The 17,590-nt window shown below is 38.1% G+C and overlaps 3 protein-coding genes and 1 non-coding gene across 5 annotated transcripts; 3 read left to right on the top strand and 1 right to left on the bottom strand.

Moving 5' to 3' along the window:
* Positions 1 to 1,147: 1,147 nt before the first annotated feature.
* On the top strand, positions 1,148 to 8,385 carry LOC126792544 (actin-related protein 9). 2 transcript variants are annotated; one of them, XM_050518950.1, is made up of 20 exons: positions 1,148 to 1,207; positions 1,290 to 1,362; positions 1,468 to 1,577; positions 1,674 to 1,733; positions 1,827 to 1,892; positions 2,152 to 2,224; positions 2,363 to 2,577; positions 2,815 to 2,935; positions 3,730 to 3,794; positions 4,220 to 4,309; positions 4,453 to 4,503; positions 5,033 to 5,164; positions 5,840 to 5,929; positions 6,010 to 6,080; positions 6,174 to 6,373; positions 6,455 to 6,498; positions 6,596 to 6,645; positions 7,102 to 7,147; positions 7,666 to 7,716; positions 7,972 to 8,385. In XM_050518950.1, exons 1-20 carry the CDS (start codon positions 1,205 to 1,207, stop codon positions 8,113 to 8,115), a joined length of 1,755 nt encoding a protein of 584 aa, XP_050374907.1. In that variant the 5' UTR covers positions 1,148 to 1,204; the 3' UTR covers positions 8,116 to 8,385. The 2 variants fall into 2 exon arrangements, with proteins under 2 accessions (XP_050374907.1, XP_050374906.1); XM_050518949.1 differs by having other exon boundaries at positions 2,122 to 2,224.
* A 186-nt stretch (positions 8,386 to 8,571) lies between these two features.
* Positions 8,572 to 8,694, top strand: LOC126792982 (U11 spliceosomal RNA). The gene has a single exon (XR_007671974.1). It is a non-coding gene; the product is annotated as a U11 spliceosomal RNA (small nuclear RNA).
* A 207-nt stretch (positions 8,695 to 8,901) lies between these two features.
* LOC126792564 (enoyl-CoA delta isomerase 2, peroxisomal-like) lies at positions 8,902 to 9,825 on the bottom strand. Its single transcript, XM_050518971.1, has one exon. It carries the CDS (start codon positions 9,786 to 9,788, stop codon positions 9,069 to 9,071), a length of 720 nt encoding a protein of 239 aa, XP_050374928.1. The 5' UTR covers positions 9,789 to 9,825; the 3' UTR covers positions 8,902 to 9,068.
* Positions 9,826 to 10,666: 841 nt separating this feature from the next.
* LOC126790963 (DNA repair protein RAD5B) lies at positions 10,667 to 17,133 on the top strand. The gene is made up of 18 exons (XM_050517351.1): positions 10,667 to 11,713; positions 11,848 to 11,981; positions 12,069 to 12,204; positions 12,325 to 12,378; positions 12,814 to 12,960; positions 13,071 to 13,222; positions 13,311 to 13,395; positions 13,534 to 13,728; positions 13,911 to 14,054; positions 14,167 to 14,319; positions 14,515 to 14,582; positions 14,708 to 14,830; positions 14,935 to 15,034; positions 15,189 to 15,301; positions 15,397 to 16,000; positions 16,091 to 16,162; positions 16,262 to 16,360; positions 16,802 to 17,133. Exons 1-17 carry the CDS (start codon positions 10,667 to 10,669, stop codon positions 16,325 to 16,327), a joined length of 3,393 nt encoding a protein of 1,130 aa, XP_050373308.1. The 3' UTR covers positions 16,328 to 16,360; positions 16,802 to 17,133.
* The last annotated feature ends 457 nt before the right edge of the window (positions 17,134 to 17,590 follow it).

Here is a 17,590-nt window from a genome sequence, read left to right as displayed (position 1 = left end):
TCACATCATCAATTTAATGGAGAAACTAACGGAGGTACCATATTGGGTAACGGTGCAATAGTTCATGTACCATTTTGGGTAACAAAAATTCGTAGGTACCAAAAAATACATTTCACGATACTTCAAATATCAGTTTAGGTATTTTCCCGTCTAGGATTGATAATCTTTATTTACTCAATAGAAAAAAAAGTCATTCATTAACGAGGAAAATTGTTATAAACACTTAGGAGGGATATTCCATAAGTTACTCCATATCGATCACCATACAATTCAAGTCATGGAGGAGGGATCACGCAATACACACTAGTGCTACATTTTCTTCTTACCAATTTTAGTAAGATGTTACATCTGGACCTCCAATTTTGCCCCTTCCCAAAAACATAAAGGGTAAATTCCTCATATGGTATCTGATGTTTGGTTACTTGGATAATTTGGTACGTGATATATGAAAACGGACAAGTTGGTACCTAAAGTTCTCAAATTTAGGTCATTTTGGTACTTATGTCAATTTTGACCATATTTTCAGGGTTATTTCTGTCATCTTATCTATATTTTACTTCATTTTTTCATAATATCTTCAAATTGTCTCTAAATTATCACTAAAATTTGATAACTCATCAACTTAGTATATGTGATGATTTACGTATATAATTTTTCATAATGTAGCTATCAAGCTAAATTAATTTTAATTATAAGTAATTTAAAAAATATAGTTTAATAAAAAATTACAATTGCATAAATGTAATTTTATTTCCTTTGTAAAAAATAATTAGGATACAATAAGTATATTAAGGAAAAAATTATTTTTGATATATGCGAAGTAGATGCTAAGTGGAGTAGATATATCAATTTAATTATCTCCAAATAGGCCACAATTGTAGGAAGAAATGAAGAAAAATGTGAATTTAATGTGTTTAGGGCTAGAATGACGAAAATAACCCTAAAAATATGATCAAAATTGTAGAGTACTAAAATGGCTTACAAATGATAATTTCAGTACTAAATTGTCCGTTTTCATACATTAGGTACCAAATTGTCCAAATAGCAATATTTTAGATACATACGAGGAATTAACCCAAAACATAATTAATTCTCAGATGTACAACTTGCAACACATGGAAAACGTAGAAGAGCAAAAACACAGAGAACATCACTGACAAAAAACTCGGACAAAGATTTCAAGCTCTCACTCCTTTCAGCTCCAATGGTATGCAACCCATAGCTCAGTCTCTCTCTCTCTCTGCAAAGTGATATAATTAACAAAGCAAGCTGTTTGCTCCATTTCTCAGGACTACTTGAAATCCGTGGTGCCATCAAACCTTTTCTCAGACCGAGGCTCCAACATCGTGGTTATCAACCCAGGTACATACCCAGAAAAATTCTCCACAAACCCATCAATTTTCAGTGCCCAAAATCCAGTCTTTGAGTCACTACTCACTTTGGTCCTACATATTTGAGGGAGCTCAGGTTCTGCAAACATCAGAATAGGCCTTGCTTCACAGGACAACCCTATTGAATTCCCTCATTGCATTGCTAGGTATACTACCCAAGTGCCCAAGATCAATGTTCAGGATCAGGTTGATGAAATTTGATAGCTTTTTGGTTTTTGTTTATTAATTATGGCTGTTGTGGTTTGATTATGGTTATTGAATTGTTTGTTGAATTCTTTTTAGATGCTCAGTAGTCAAGTTACTACTACACAGTACATGGAACGCGAAAAGGCCTATGATAAGGTGAGCCTATGCACATTGATTTGTTGGTGTTTTATAATTCAAGGCTTTGTATTTGGTATTTGAATTGAAGGTGTGTGTTTTTGTGCTTGCAAGATTGCAACCGCCTTGAGGATACCGTTTCTTGATGAAGAGGTTGCTAAGAGTTCTTTCCCACGCAAGGTACGAGTGAAATTTTGTTTTCTGATTGAATCCTGCAATGCCAACATTTGTTCTTTTGATAGTTATGTTGGCTTTTAGTTTTATTCAAGTATCTGTTAACTCCAATTTTAGTGAAAACCTCAGTCTATGAAGTTCAATATTGCTAAAGTCAATAAAGTTCAAAATTGCTGCGACCCAATTTTTGGTTGTGAGGTGTTTTAGTAAATGAAATGATGGAACTGGTGTGCAGATGGGACGTATTGATGGAAACAATCCACAGAATAGTAGAAAGGAAGCAGCATTTGACTGGACAGATGTGTATGTAAAGGACTCTATTGCACCTTCTGCATTAGGTAAAAATTTGAATCTTTGATTCTCATGGTCCATTATTGCTTAAAGGGTTGCATGGGCTAACTTTGTGTCTTTCATTTATACATGTTATCTGCTTTTGGTGCACACTAACCTACCCAGGAGCTTTCCATGTTGTGCAGAAAGTTCAGAGAATATAGCCACAACTAAAGAGGCCATGGACCTTGACCAGCATGAAGATGCAAATGCTGAGGAGCTCGATTCTAGCAGACACCAGTACAGGGAGTCCATTTTTGGTGAGGAAGCACTAAAAATATCTCCGAAGGAGCCATATACATTACGTCGTCCTATTCGCAGAGGTCATTTGAATATATCACAACATTATCCCACGCAGCAGGTGCTTTCCCACTTTTTATTAATATTTAATACCAGATAAATTTACCATAATTTTTTATCGTCAAATACACAATGCCACTTCACATGGGGTGTGATCATGTTGAGCTGGTTTGTTTTTCACTAATGAGACTTTCTAGTTGACATTTTAGTTATACATGAATAGTCACAATGTTTTCAAAATGTGCCTCTAGTTTAGATTGAAAAATACTCCATGTCTTATACAATCTTTTCTCTTTAGGTATTTGAGGATGTGCTTGCTATTTGGGACTTCATTTTGACGGAGAAGTTAAACATCCCTCTAACCGAAAGAAACATGTATTCTGCTCTTCTGGTCCTCCCGGAATCATTAGATAGTCGAGGTACTGAACTTAATATTGAAGATTTCAGTTGATAACTATTTTTTGTCTTTAGTTCTTCTGTATTAATCATAGAACCATGAGTATGATATTTATTTTAGCTTAAAATTTTCTTCACTGGATATGGTTTTTTGAAATGCTTCTCTTTTATGAGTAGAAGTATTTCCTAGTTGTTAGAAGCATGTTTTTACGTTCTTTACTAAAACAAATTTTTCATTGTTGGAACTGATGGATATTTTTATATATATTACTTTTATGTCATTGAAGCTCTCTTTTGTACTACTGACAAAAGAGGCATTTGAGTGAGAATAAAAAGGTAAAATAGAAAAAGGAGAAAGCCAGCTTGCATACATAACTAATTCAAACTAAAGTTATATATATCATTCCATAGTACTGTTTTTCATCCTTCTTATGTGCTTGTCAAACTTCATAAGCTGGATGCTTGTGCTCCGGAGATAATTTACTAGTGCCTATTTATAAAGTTTTAGAGCAATGAGAGCTTTTTACTGATACTTCAGGATGCATATTATGCTTCCTTTGTATATGTTATGGAATATAGATAATAACATATCAGTTTTATATACATATATATACTACTATTATTATTATTTTTTCTGAGCATATGAGGATGCAGTTAATTCTCCATGGTCTTTCAGTAGATGTTTATTAATTCTTGCATCTATCTTGTGCCTTCTGTAGTTTTGATTATGAAGATTTATTGTCCTTGTGTTTCATTATATAAAAATTGCCTTGGGAAAGTCGGAAACTAGATTCTTTGTTCCATTTTCCGGATGCAGAAATAAAGGAATTGTTGTCTGTAGTCTTGCGAGACTTGCAATTCAGCTCCGCAGTGGTTCACCAGGTGATGACTTATTATTTTAAACTCATGCATGATTCCTATTTAACTAATGCAAGACCTGTTCCAAAACGCTCAAACTACTTCTTTGTGTATGTATCCACAACTTTAAATAATGTTCTTTATTCTTATCTGCATATTCCATTGTTTCATACCCAAAACTTGTGAGTTTTTGCATGTCACTATGATCTAATTTTCTTATGACAGGTTATTACTACCATGAGTTTTGTCACTTTTGTGTATATGTGGTTCAACATCTCTTGCACGTGCAATCTATGTTCAATGAGATAGTGTGATTAATAATCTATCTTCAATGATACTATTTATATGTGTTTTCTGTTTGTTGTTTGTGGTTGTCATTATTTTTTAGTGTTTAATTCCTATTTTGCAATACAATGTAGCCTCTTACTGTTTTCTTTTGGTTAATGTAGGAGGGTCTTGCTGCAGCTTTTGGGAATGGCTTATCAACTGGATGTATAGTTAGCATGGGTGCTCAGGTTACATCAGTTATTTGCATCGAGGTAAATACGAGTTCATCACCTTCCTTTTGCTTCTATTTGACCTGAATGCACACTTAATATGTCAATCATACTTAAACTTTAGAGTTTTTTTTCCTTGATCTTTTCTCATGTGATATGTACCACTTGTCTCCTTTGGTATACAGGATGGAGTAGCTTTACCTACCACACAGAAAACCTTACCATATGGTGGAGAGGTGGGCTTTGTTTTGAAAGTTATAAGTGTGAAAGATCTATTATACCCTTGGTTCGTTTGATGATCATTTATTTATGCTAGTTCTAAGTCCAAAATGAATATACACACCCTCAATAACAGTAATTGACATGGTACTTTATCGTTCTTAATTTTAATAAAAAATTGTTTCTGGGCACTGCTCATCTCTAAGAAGTTGAATATATTGTGTGTTATTTATCATGTTGTGATCTGCATAACATGTCTGTAAGGTGTTGATGGCGGAATATCAGGTTTTATTGATTGCTATTTCCTTAAATGGCCTTCAACCTGCTGTGTGCATGTGTTTGTGCATTAGTTTCATTGATTGTTCTTTTAGCATGTGACCACCTAATTCTGTCATTACTCTCATTTTGTAACTTCTTCCTCTACCTTTTGGATATCCATGTATGAAACTGTTTTAAATTTAGTTTTTCCAATATTTTCTTGATTTAATCAGTTCTGTTTCAGTGGATCTCACGGGGTGTAAGTTGAATGATATTTGTATTTTTCAGGATATATCAAGATGCCTTCTTTGGACTCAAAGACATCATCAGACATGGCCACAAATTCGGACTGACTTGTATACAAAGCCTATCGATCTCTTGATGCTCAACAGACTAAAAGAGTTTTATTGTGAGATTAAGGTTAGTTCTTTTTCTCCTTTTTTATTTGAAGGATTATGTACAAAGAAATCATTTTTCATTGCCTGACGTAGCTTCTATGTTTGTTTAAATGGTTCCTGTTGATAATGTATATTTTATAATTGTATACGTTTGGGCCCCTTATAATAGGTGCTTTTCTCTTTAAAAAAAAGCTCATCCTAAATCCTATTCTAGATAGATAAAAATATGTTGAAGATGGGAAGTCCTAGATTCAAACTGGCTTAGGGATGGTTCATACCCAGGGTTTGTTCCCATGTAATATGGGGTTCAACTCCCCTAAAGTTGAGAGTAGGAGACTGGAACAAGATTGTAGGGTTAAATTGGAGGCCCCTTTTAGGGTCCACTAAGTGGGTTTGGGTTATTGAAGAAATAGAAAGGAGGAGGAAATTCTTTTGACAGGAGAGTCTCTGCCATAAGAGAGGCATGGTCAGTTATAACCATACTAAGACTAGGTTATGGGTTCATTCCAGTTGTTGTGAAGTACATTATGTTAATGCAGGTTGATCCCTCGTTATTAAAGTACACTATTTAGTGACTTATTCTATAATGTGGATTATATACACTTACACAGACAGCCAAGCAGTGCAGAAAGTGGATGAGAAGTCCCCTTCATCCTTATTCTCATGTTATACCTTTTAACGATTTTTCTTTTTACAGGAGGAGAAAGTTGAAGCTGTTGCTGTAGTACATTCTTATGAAGACGGCATGCCAGCTGGATCTCATAAGACAAACCTAACTGCTCTTAATGTGTGCATCTTAAAGTGACTCTAATTGCAATACTCAAAAATGATTTTCTGTAATACTGAAGGTCACTGTATACTGTATAGGTCCCTCCAATGGGTTTGTTCCATCCAACGCTTCTTGTACCAGATGCATATCCACCAGCACCTAGTGTTTGGTCAGTGATATTTGCCAAATTAAACTTCCCCAGGCCAATATAATTCTCGTAAATGAGTCACCTTGATAATTATTGGCTTGGTTACCTGAATAGGTTTATTGACCACGAGGATGTGCTGGAGGATACATGGCACATGGAATATCAGAGAAGGCCTGAAATGTCAGATGGACTGTATCCCAGCATGAATGTTGGTTATCCAATGTGGGAGAACTACCCATCTTTTTCAGCTAAACCAAAGAAAGAAGAGAAGCTTGGCCTCGCAGAAGCCATAACGAGGAGCATTCTCTCAACAGGTAGGTTTCTCGGAACTTGCCCACAGCCCACTAAATGGTTTCTAATCAGATACCTTACTAGCACTTGTTGCTTCTAAACAGGACGTATAGACCTTCAAAGAAAATTGTTTTCCAGTATACAATTGGTGAGTTGTTGACCAAAATAGACTAAGATTCTACTTTACTTTCTATGTTTGATTAGTTTAAGTAGAAGGGAAAAACTGACATAGTGTAATGCTTTAGATTGGAGGAGTGGCTTTGACTAGAGGTCTTGTTCCTGTAATGGAGGAGAGGTTTGTTAAACTCTTTTATATGCCTAAACATCTATTGTTAGTTAGTATTTCTTGGTGACGATGCCTATGATGTTTATGTAAATCATTAATATATTTTGCAAATTTTGAGTTAGTTCCAGTATACAATGTGGATTGCAATAGTTAAATCAGAGGTTCCACGCTTGTAAAAGTTGTTTGCAGACCCCCTTTCACACTTACTGATGAATTACCTCATCACAACTTTCTGCAAAAAAATTTAGTTTCCAAGCCCCTTGGTATTTCATATGTGCATTTTCATGCAAGGGCCCTGACAGTAGTTTCCATCTGTTTTATTTTTTTGAAAGAATAATATAGGAGAAGGATACACCAAATTGCTTCATTAAATAATTACAAGGCCTTGTGATGAACCTTTGACATGATGTTTTGGACACAGATAAGATCTTAATTTGTGATTTTTTTATTCTCATTTTTTTACAGGGTTTTACTTGCAATCCCTTCAACTGAAGCAATTGATAGGGTTGAGGTAATTTGTTTATTTCCTGGTTGTATCCATGTATTACTTGGTTTTTTCCAATCAACCTCCGTATTTTGCCCATGAATGTCTGATTTCTCGAACTTTACTTGGTTTGAGCAGAGTTGAGCTATAACCATCTGTTTTAACAACAAAATTATCTAAGTGACTCGACAATTGATATAGAAAAACAAAAAATTGCTTTGTAATGGAAGAGCACATTGATATCTGATACAGGCTATGGTTTTGTGAATTTAGATGCCTGTGGGATTATGTTTTGTTGTTTTGTATTACTATATTTATGATTATGTTGAATATGGAGGAGGTGAAAGGATGGACATGACAGTTTCACGATACATTTTTTTTTTAAAATTTATAATTTTATGGTTGTGGATAATGACTTCTCGTACGGGGTCTTATGAGTATCATAGGTTCATTAATTGCTGCCTGATTCAATTTTACTTTTCATAATATCACGACATGCCTTTTCTCATATGTACAAATTACATTCTCTCTTAAATGTAAAATAGGTCTTGCAATCGAGAGGCAATCCAACTTTTGTACCATGGAAAGGTGGAGCGGTGAGTCAAGCACCTTCTGTCTGTGCATTTTATTATTGTATTGAAATTTCGTCCGAAAACAAAATATTCTTTGTGATAATAAAGCGCAGAACAACTCAAAAGATAAAGAAGTATCGTTAATTTCTTCATGCTCGTAGTTCGTTCTCTGTTGGGCGTTTATATATGAGCCAAAAGTCATGCTAGCTAGTGGTTAAACAAGTCGTTTGCAATTACTTAATCATGTTATAACTAATCTTATATCCTGCTCTCACCCAGATCCTTGGGATTCTTGACTACGCTCGAGATGGGTGGATCCGGCGTGATGAGTGGATTCAAAACGGAATTCACGTTGGAAAGGGCAGAAAGTACAAGGACTCCTTTTTCATTCAAGCTCAGGCAATGTATTACATTAACTCATGAAAGCCGAGAACAACTGTCTGCACTTATATTCACTTGCACACAATGCTTCAAGGTGCTACCATCTACTTCCAAGTGATGTACATGTTGGTCAGGGTGTCGCACTGCTCCAAGCTAGTAGCAATATGGTCAAAAGCAGTGGTTGATTAATGTAATTGAGATAGCTTGAAGTACTGTATACGTACATGATGCCAATTCGAGGTTCTGAATTAGCTTAACTAGGCACTTCAGATATTTGGCTTATCAAGTTTCCAGAATCATCATAAATATCAAGTTCTTAACCCGCCCAATTCTATATTGTATGTTCAGTTTGCTGAACAAAATCAATATGAATTTTCAGCCTCACTTCGACTTTTATCCCATGATGAAACCTGCAACTGCATCCCACATTGAAGAAAAGGAAATGGAACAACAGAATGGGGTGGTATAAATAGAAGCTGGTGTTGCACCTTTACAAACTAAAAGGGTCTGTTGGCTAAATATGCCATGCTCACCCTTGATTGGTGAGCGCCGTACGGACATCAAGACATATGGCCGACATAATTTGTGGAACTCCTCAGGGTTGGCTCTCCTGGCTTGACCCTCTTAATTCTCAGTTACAACCTTTCTGATCACATTTTTTCATTCCACCGTGACAACTTGTGGCAATATTGAGACCCAATTACGGTACCCGTAAATTTAACACCGGAGTCAATACCCTCATGCAAACAAAGGGAAGAAATAGTCTACAATCACAGAGGGGCTGTAATGGCGTCGGCTGTTGTAGACATTTGATTCAAACACGAGTGAATGGTTTGAGAGTAATTCACATCTTATTTTGCTCTCATTTGCAACAGTCTTACATTAAGAGATAAATCTTAATTTGTGACAATCTTACACTAAAGAGTTCTAACCATATTCAAATTATTCATGGCTGAATCCACAGCATTGTATAAAAGAGAGAGCAAAAGCCTCACTCACAGCTTTGCCTTAGGGACGGCTTTACTCAATCCCACCTCCGCACATAGCTCCGGATACAAGCTCATTCTGATCTCAGCATACACGTCACCCTTCCACTTCCTCTCCCCCAGCTTCTCCGCCATCCTCACCGCCGCCTCCACCGCCGCTTCAGCGCTCTCGTGCGCCGAGTCAACGATCCCCATCCTCACCGCCTCCTCTCCCCCCACCTTCATCCCCCTCTGGAGTATGTCCCTCCGGGCCGAGACCGACCCGATCTTGGCCCGGAACGCCGCCGCGAAGTAGTCCGGCAGTCCCAGCCCGAGGTCGACCTCGCTCATGTAAAGCACGCCGCGATCGCCGCGCATGGTGACGTAGTCGTGGCTGAGGGCGAGGAGGAAGCCGGCGGCGGCGGCGTGGCCGGGGAGGGCGGCGACGGTGGGCATGGGGAGGGAGAGGAGGGCGGCGACGACGGGCTTGAAGGCGACGACCATCTGGCGGAGGGCGGAGGAGGCGTCGCCGGAGGACTGGGCCCAGGCGAGGTCGAAGCCGTTGGAGAAGAACTTGCCGCGGGCGGTGGTGATGAGGACGGAGCCGCGGGTGGATTGGGAAGCGGCGTCGGAGAGGGCGGTGAGGAGGGAGGAGATGACGGGGAGGCCGAGGCGGTGCTCGTCGTCGGCGTCGCCGGCGCCGGTGAGGGTTAGGAAGAAGATGTTGCCGCGTTTCTCTAGAGTGCACATTTTTCGCTCTCTGTGTGGCTCAGATGATGAGGTGAGAGAGTTGCAGTGCAAGTGTGTGATTTTGGGCTTTTAAAATACTTTGGGAAATTACAGTATTGGGTTTAAGATGATGATCTTATCTTATAACCCCCTGCCTGACTCTAATTAAGGAATAATTTCTCGTCTTTTTCATATTGATGGAAGATGCCACTCTCATATAAGTACATGAGAGTATAATGATTCATTTAACTTCTTGAGTTACTTCGAAAACAATACTTCTAATTATACTTTTTAAAATATCCTTTAAGGTACTCATACTTAAATACTTTGAAATTTCGTAATTACACTCTTTATACAACTTTCTCATTATACTGCGAACACGATGTGAATCAATGAGTCGAACTTAAGGTCTTTCGGTTTGATTAACTAAGAAAGATGGGATTATTTATAGAGTTATAGGACTTTGACTCAAGATTCAGTAAATGTCAGTGTAATTTTATCAACTTTTACATGCTCCCCTAAACAGAAAGTAAAAAAAAGAAAAAAAAGGGAGAGAAAACAACCGCCATAAAAAAGAGTATTTTATTCGTTTATCCTCCTCCAAACCACGCAATTTACTCGACCTATTCACCCTCCCCCAGTTTTTGGCGCCATAATGTAAAAAAAAAGAGGTAAAACCCCCAAACAGAGATGAAAAACCCCGCGAAATTTGACAGTAAAAAACTCCAAAACTCTTCATTTCGCGCCAATTCCCAGTCCCCAATATAAAAACCCCCAACGCGCGCCAAGCCATTCTTCATTCCCCCCTCTCTTTTCTTCTCCTCCAAAATTACTGTGCTCCCTTGTCTCCCCAAAAGCCCCAATTTCTAAACCCTAATCCGTGTCTTTGACCCCAAGACATGGATTCCAAAGACGACGATATCCCCATGGGAATTCCCCTCATGCCGATTCCCATGTTGGTTAAGAAGAGGAATACCAGCACCGGCGCTCGTGTTTCCGCGGTGATTAAACAGGAGTGGACCGAGGAGGAGGAGGAGGAGGTTTCGGCCTCGAAGCCTCGGATCTCTGTGAATCATGAGGTTCCTGACACGCAGGAGCAGCCTGCTCCGATCAAAATCAAGCTGGAGTGCCCCGAGGACGAGTCGATGCGGCTGAGCGTGGTTCCTGATAGCCTGGGAGATGATTCGGCGACACAAGAAGGCGAAACTGAAGCCGAAAATCAAGAGCCTGAAATGATCGAGGTCAAGAAGGAAGGAGCCGATGTGATGGATGAGGCTGAATTGATGAGCGAGGTTCCTGATAGCCTCGCCGAGCAGCAAGAGGAGCCTGTTGTGATTCAGGTGAAGAAGGAAGGATCTGATGAGGCGGAGAGGCTGCCGGAGACTGAGCCTGAGAAGAATGAGGCTCCGGACAACGGTGAAGTCTTGTATGTGGAGCCTATTTCGACGTTTATAAGGGCGGAGGAGTATGAGAAGTACGAAGCCGAGAAGCTTTTCGTGTCGAAGCCCAAAGCGAAGGTGAAGCAGGAGGAGAATGTGAAGCATATCCGGGCAGTTCTTGGGTTTGAAATGCCGGAATTTGAGATTATTCGAGCGCTCTCTGAATGCGGTGGGGATCAAGCTGCAGCCATCAACTTCATATTCGAAAATGCAGGGGCGATTGTTCTTAAGAAGACCGATGGAGAGGCGAAGAGCGTGGTGAAGAAGGAAGTCCCTGATTGTGAAGTGGTTTCGGTGAAGGAAGTGAGGCCGCCGAATTTGGAGGACGGGGACTTCCCTACGGAGCGGGATTGGCTTTCGGTGGGAGGGACAGTTGTTAGTGCACTTTCGACTTCCAAAGGGAGGAAATTGGTTGACAATGAGATTGTTAACCTCTCTTTTCCTGCGGTGAATTCGAGCAACAAAATCAAGTGGATTGTTCGTTTCTCTACCAAGCGATGTGGGGAGGTATATCTATTAACTTTTTATCTTACTTTCATTTTCTTATGATCTTACTTTCAATTACTTGTTTAGTATTGTTGAGTTACTTGAATTTGAATATTTAGCAATAATGAATTATGTGTGGTCAAATTTATGTATAGATTGGACGCTTTTCCATGGAATGGGCAAAGACTGTTGCTCCACTTGTACAATCCGGAAAGGTTAAAGTTCGGGGGCGTTGTATAGCTGCACCGCCTGTGCTTTCTATGATGCAAGAGATCATGTTGTACATAAGGTATATCTCCTAGCCATATTTTAGCATTTATGCCTGTGGCATATAAACTTGGTTTTGTCTCGGCTGAACTTGCTTTGTGTTTTGCAGCTTTTATATTCATCGTTCAATCTTTACGGAAATTGACAAGGCTTCTTGGAAGCTAGATGCTTCCCCCAACATTGATTCCACTATATATCCTCTCCTCACTCTGTTCAAGTTGTTGAAACTCCAACCATACCAGAAGGTAGCTCTCATTCTCCTTGGTAATTTATTTATTCCTGATATACAAATCTGAACCCCCTAAACTTTAATATCTGATGCTTCTTGTTGTATTAATGTGCTAAACTTTTCTCACTTTATCCAGGCTGAGTTCACTCCAGAAGAACTTGATTCCAGAAAACGTCTTCTAAATATTGAAGTATGTATTTCTGGTCTACTTGCACTCATCATCCTTTGGAATTTTTTTTGTTGAGTCTCATTTTATTTGGCTTTTTTGTTTTCTTTCTTTCATTTGTGTCAATTGCTACATGCTGTTGAAATGTTGCATTCTGCTTTGATTATTAATTAGTGAATGCATTATCTGACGAAGGTGTCTGTGAGAATAGCATTCTGGGTTACAAAACAAATCCTGAATTTGTTTCTAAAATCTACCACAGTTTAGCATGTGGTTTTGTGAAATACTACTCAATCTTTCAGTTCCAAACAACGAACTGAATGTGACATCTTTGTTTATTCTTTATAACAGAATTGCTAGCCTGCTTTTGTTTACAAACAGATAAATTTTCAACAATTTATATGTTTCGATGTGTCTGTGTATCTACTTCTAAATGACTTATTCATTGGTTGAAAACAGCGTATTCAAAATGAAGCTCCATTAGCATTGCCTGCACCAAAACGAAGACGGGGTTCTCAACAGAGTACTGAAGAAAACAATGAACAAGCCATTTCTGAGTCATCTCTAAACAAAATTGTTGGTGCGGCAGAAGTATACGACTTAGAGGTAGGCAGTCTGCAATTTTTATGATTTTCATCTGAGGAATTTGGAGAAAAAGAAGTGGGATATCTTAACAATATATCCTTGTTTAATTTCTCTTTCTCTAAATATTGTAGGAGATGGAACCCCCATGCACTCTCAGGTGTGTTCTGAAACCATACCAGAAACAAGCTCTCTTTTGGATGTCAGAATTGGAGAAGGGAATTGATTTTGAGAAGGCCCAGAAAACTCTACATCCTTGCTGGGCAGCCTACCGTATATGTGATGAGTATGTAGTTTAAAGAAAATGAAATTGAAGATGGAAAAACTGAACTTTTTATTTTACCTTCTACTTAACTGAATATATGGTTTGTCAGGAGGGCACCTTCAATCTATGTGAACATTTTCACAGGTGAGGCCACCACAAAATTTCCAACTGCAACGCTGATGGCAAGAGGAGGAGTGAGTATTTCGATCATCATTCTATTCCATATTTAAAAATCTTATTTAGTGAGGTTTCTTTGGTTGCTTCAGTAATTGGTGTGGCTATTATCATGTAATTTTTGTATCTAACATGAAGAATGTCTTTATATATTATAGATACTAGCAGATGCAATGGGACTTGGGAAGACTGTGATGACTATTGCTCTAATACTTGCAAGGCCAGGCAGAAGAGGTTCTAATGAAGTGGAAACTACAAAGAAAAGGAAGATAGATTCAGATACAACCACCTCGTCGAAACCAAAGGGAGGCACTCTTGTTGTCTGTCCACTGTCTTTGTTAAGCCAGTGGAAGGTATATAGCTTCCTTTTTTGTTTGCATTGAATATTTTCCATGGCTGTAGTCTTATATGCAAGTTATGATGTGATATTGTAAGAACTTTCTCTTAAATCCTAGGTCTATTCTAATAACAAGATGAATATTGTTGTTTTTCTATACTTGGCCGCATAGCTTATCAGTTCTTTTAAATATGTCAGGATGAACTTGAAACTCATTCAGAGGCCGAAAGTGTTTCTGTTTTTGTTCACTATGGTGGGTACAGAACGACAAACCCCAAATCTATCTCAGTACATGATGTGGTCTTGACAACATATGGTGTCTTGGCTGCAGCTTACAAAAGTGTAAGGAACCATGAATTTTATTTTAGCCAATTATTTTTTATAATTTTCTAAATGCAAAATCAATCTATTACTCCTCTCATCTAACTCTTTACTTTGTAACAATGTGATACAGGATGGGGAGGACAGCATATTCCACCAGGTTGACTGGTACAGGGTTGTGCTGGATGAAGCTCATACAATTAAATCTTCAAGAACCCAAGGTGCTCAGGCTGTTTTCAACTTGTCATCACATTGCAGATGGTGTTTGACCGGAACTCCTATTCAGGTCTGCTTTCTGTTATCATGCTTGTAAATATTGTGTGCGCTTAGTGAAGCATTTATATATCTAAACAATAGTGTTTTCTTTTCCTTCCCTGTTGCATTTTGAAAACTCTAATAAGCTGTCTCTAGCTTAATAGCTGTGGTTAATCTATCAGTTCCGATTTTAATTATAAATTCCTTTGGTCATCAATTGTTGCAGAATAATTTGGAAGATCTCTACAGCCTCCTATGCTTCTTGCATGTTGAACCATGGTGCAACTGGGCATGGTATGATCAAAATTGTTCCATTTTGAGATATTGCTTTTCTATAGCATCAATAAGAGCTGCTAGTTCAACTACGACTTGTCGGGATATTATTTATACGTTACTAATAAGATTTTGTTTATATCTAGGTGGAACAAATTAATTCAAAGGCCTTATGAGATTGGTGATCCAAGAGGACTGAGATTGATAAAGGCCATTTTGAGACCACTGATGCTAAGAAGAACAAAAGAAACAAAGGATAAAGTCGGAAGGTGATTACACTTGAAAGTTAATCTGACTCACTCTCTCTCCCAATACACACTATAAGGTATTGAAGTCTTCGTAGGATTTTGATCTCTGGTGTATGTGATTTCAGGCCCATACTCGTTCTCCCTCCAACTGACATACAAACCATTGAGTGTGAACAGTCAGATGCTGAACATGACTTCTACAATGCCCTCTGGAGGAGATCAAAAGTAAGTTATCTCAACACCAACTGTGGCCAACCTTCAACCATGTTGAGCATGTACTTGCACATGCTTACAGATCTGTAATCACTTGGCAGTTCAGCAGTCTTTTTTTTTCAAAGCTGTTCATAGCTTATGCAATTTTTTTATGCAAAATATACAGGTCCAGTTTGATCAATTTGTAGCAGCAGGCAAGGTTCTTCACAACTATGCAAATATCCTTGAACTACTACTTCGATTGAGGCAGTGTTGCAACCATCCATATCTTGTCATGAGGTGGGCTTGCATCTATTTGTACTTAACAGCTAAGTTTCTGTCCTTGTTCATTTGCTTTTACTGTTTCTAATACTCTTTGGCTTGGAGTGTTGCAGTCGGAGCGATTCACAAAAGAAAAGCAGTGCGGGCGACGCACAAAAGTACGCAGACTTGGACAAGCTTGCAAGAACATTTCTTGAAGCTAATCAGGATTCTTCCACCTCAAAGCAGACAGTCCCCAGCCGAGCATATATTGAAGAGGTTGTTGAGGGTATACGTACGGGTGAAAACAAAGAGTGTCCTATATGCTTGGAGTTTGCAGATGATCCTGTACTTACTCCATGCGCCCATAAGATGTGCAGGGAGTGTCTTCTCTCGAGCTGGGGAAGACCATCTAGTGGTCCATGCCCAATATGTCGGCAATTGATTAAAAAAGCTGACCTCATATCTTGCCCATCTGAAAGCCGCTTCCAGGTTGATTTTGTGGAAGATTGGAAGGAATCTTCAAAGGTTGCAAAGCTCCTTGACTGTTTGGAACATATTCTTCAGTCAGGTTCTGGCGAAAAAAGCATTATTTTCAGTCAGTGGACTGCATTTTTGGATCTCTTGGAGATCCCTATGAAGAGAAGAGGAATTGAGTTTCTTAGGTTTGATGGAAAGCTGACTCAGCCGCAGAGAGAGAGGGTCTTGAATGAGTTCAATGAGACCAAAGTGAAAAGGGTAAGCAGCAAAAATTACATTTAGTTTCTTGCAGGTATGATTTGTTGGTCATCTTCTTGCATTTAATTTTCTGCATGTATTACGTTTCAGGTGTTGTTGACGTCTTTGAAAACTGGTGGTGTTGGTCTAAATTTAACTGCAGCATCCAATGTCTTTATAATGGTAATTTCTATCTTTTTGTTTATTATATATGTCATATATTGAGTACCTTGAATCCTTTCCTCTCCAAAATTAAGTCTAATATGCTCCACCCTCTTTTAGGATCCATGGTGGAATCCTGCGGTCGAGGAGCAAGCAATAATGAGAATTCATCGCATTGGACAATAAAGAACAGTCACTGTTAGAAGATTTATTGTCAAGGTGAGGATGCTTCTTTTATGGTCTTCACACTTCTGGCAGTTACCATGCCTGTTCATGGGTAAAATGGGATAAGTTTCACCTGAAAATGAAATGCATTTTTTCTAGTTCCTGATAGGCTAATATTCTACAAATGACTTTAATTCCCCAGGTCGTTTGTTTTTGGTATAGCAGATTTATACTGGTCACTTGGGTCGGGAACTAAACTATCTTAACTATTCACAGTGCAATAAATGAGTTGCACACATCTGCCTTTGATCAGCTCTAACTAATTGTCCCAAAGCTCACTCCTTAGTGATTTTTAGTGAATTGGACGAGTAGCTATTGCTGTTTTTGCTTAGTTTGTTAAGGAACTTGGTTATCATCTGTAAAATGAAGCCATTCAGCTGTTCGAAACTTTCATCTTTTTTTGTTTTTACTGATTGAGTCATTATAATTGGACAGGACACGGTGGAGGAACGCCTGCTACAGGTTCAGGCCAGGAAGCAGCGAATGATCGCTGGAGCTCTCACAGACGAGGAAGTACGATCTGCTAGAATTGAGGAGCTCAAAATGCTTTTCACATAAAGTACATTCTCTGTGTACATGTAGTAGTAGTTAAAACTTAAAAGAGAGTTGCCTTGGGGGTCTTTTTTGTGCAGTCTCAAAACTTGGATTCCCCAATTTTGTACATGGTTGGGTTTTGGCATTTTAAATCCCAATCACCTTCTCTTATCTATTTTAGGTTCCTAACTGTTGTCTTGATTATTAGTAATCTAAATGTAATGATATCATTTAAGCAACCCTTGTAATGAGAATCCCATTAGAGCAAATGCACTTATTTTGGGTGGGTTGGACTAATATTCAAATTGGGTTAACCTATTATTTATTTAAATCAATTTTCGGTTTTATGGGATTAATATAAAGATTAATTACTATTCATATTTTATTAAATGTTTTAAAAAATCTTTAAAAAAACAATTATTGATTATTGTCTTATATTATATTATTGAATTTTAAATTATTTATTTATATGCTACACTAAATATCATAAATTAAATATAGAAAAATTAAATGATTATTTTTTAATAATTTTTGATAACGATATTTAATTAAAGTATGATACATGTTTTTCAAACATGTTATCAATTAAAATATTTGAGACGAGTTCAAATAGGACCAAGATCTGAAAATTGAAAATATCCTCGATATTTGGGCGATATTTTCGTTTTTTCACACTTAGCGATATATCTT

This window comes from Argentina anserina, chromosome 4 (assembly GCF_933775445.1).
Source record: "Argentina anserina chromosome 4, drPotAnse1.1, whole genome shotgun sequence".
Lineage (NCBI taxonomy): Eukaryota > Viridiplantae > Streptophyta > Magnoliopsida > Rosales > Rosaceae > Argentina > Argentina anserina.
Note: the sequence above shows the minus strand (reverse complement) of the source record. Positions and strands in the feature narration are given on the sequence as shown.

Bases quoted from the DNA above. Each gene is read 5' to 3' on its own strand.
- LOC126792544 (XM_050518949.1), top strand. The intron at 1,578-1,673 runs GTTGATGAAATT...AATTCTTTTTAG, and splicing joins AGATCAATGTTCAGGATCAG to ATGCTCAGTAGTCAAGTTAC. The intron at 4,504-5,032 runs GTGGGCTTTGTT...TGTATTTTTCAG, and splicing joins CCTTACCATATGGTGGAGAG to GATATATCAAGATGCCTTCT.
- LOC126792564 (XM_050518971.1), bottom strand. From the start codon at position 9,788: ATGTGCACTCTAGAGAAACGCGGCAACATCTTCTTCCTAACCCTCACC.
- LOC126790963 (XM_050517351.1), top strand. From the start codon at position 10,667: ATGGATTCCAAAGACGACGATATCCCCATGGGAATTCCCCTCATGCCG. The intron at 11,982-12,068 runs GTATATCTCCTA...TGTGTTTTGCAG, and splicing joins GAGATCATGTTGTACATAAG to CTTTTATATTCATCGTTCAA. The intron at 13,729-13,910 runs GTATATAGCTTC...TAAATATGTCAG, and splicing joins CTTTGTTAAGCCAGTGGAAG to GATGAACTTGAAACTCATTC.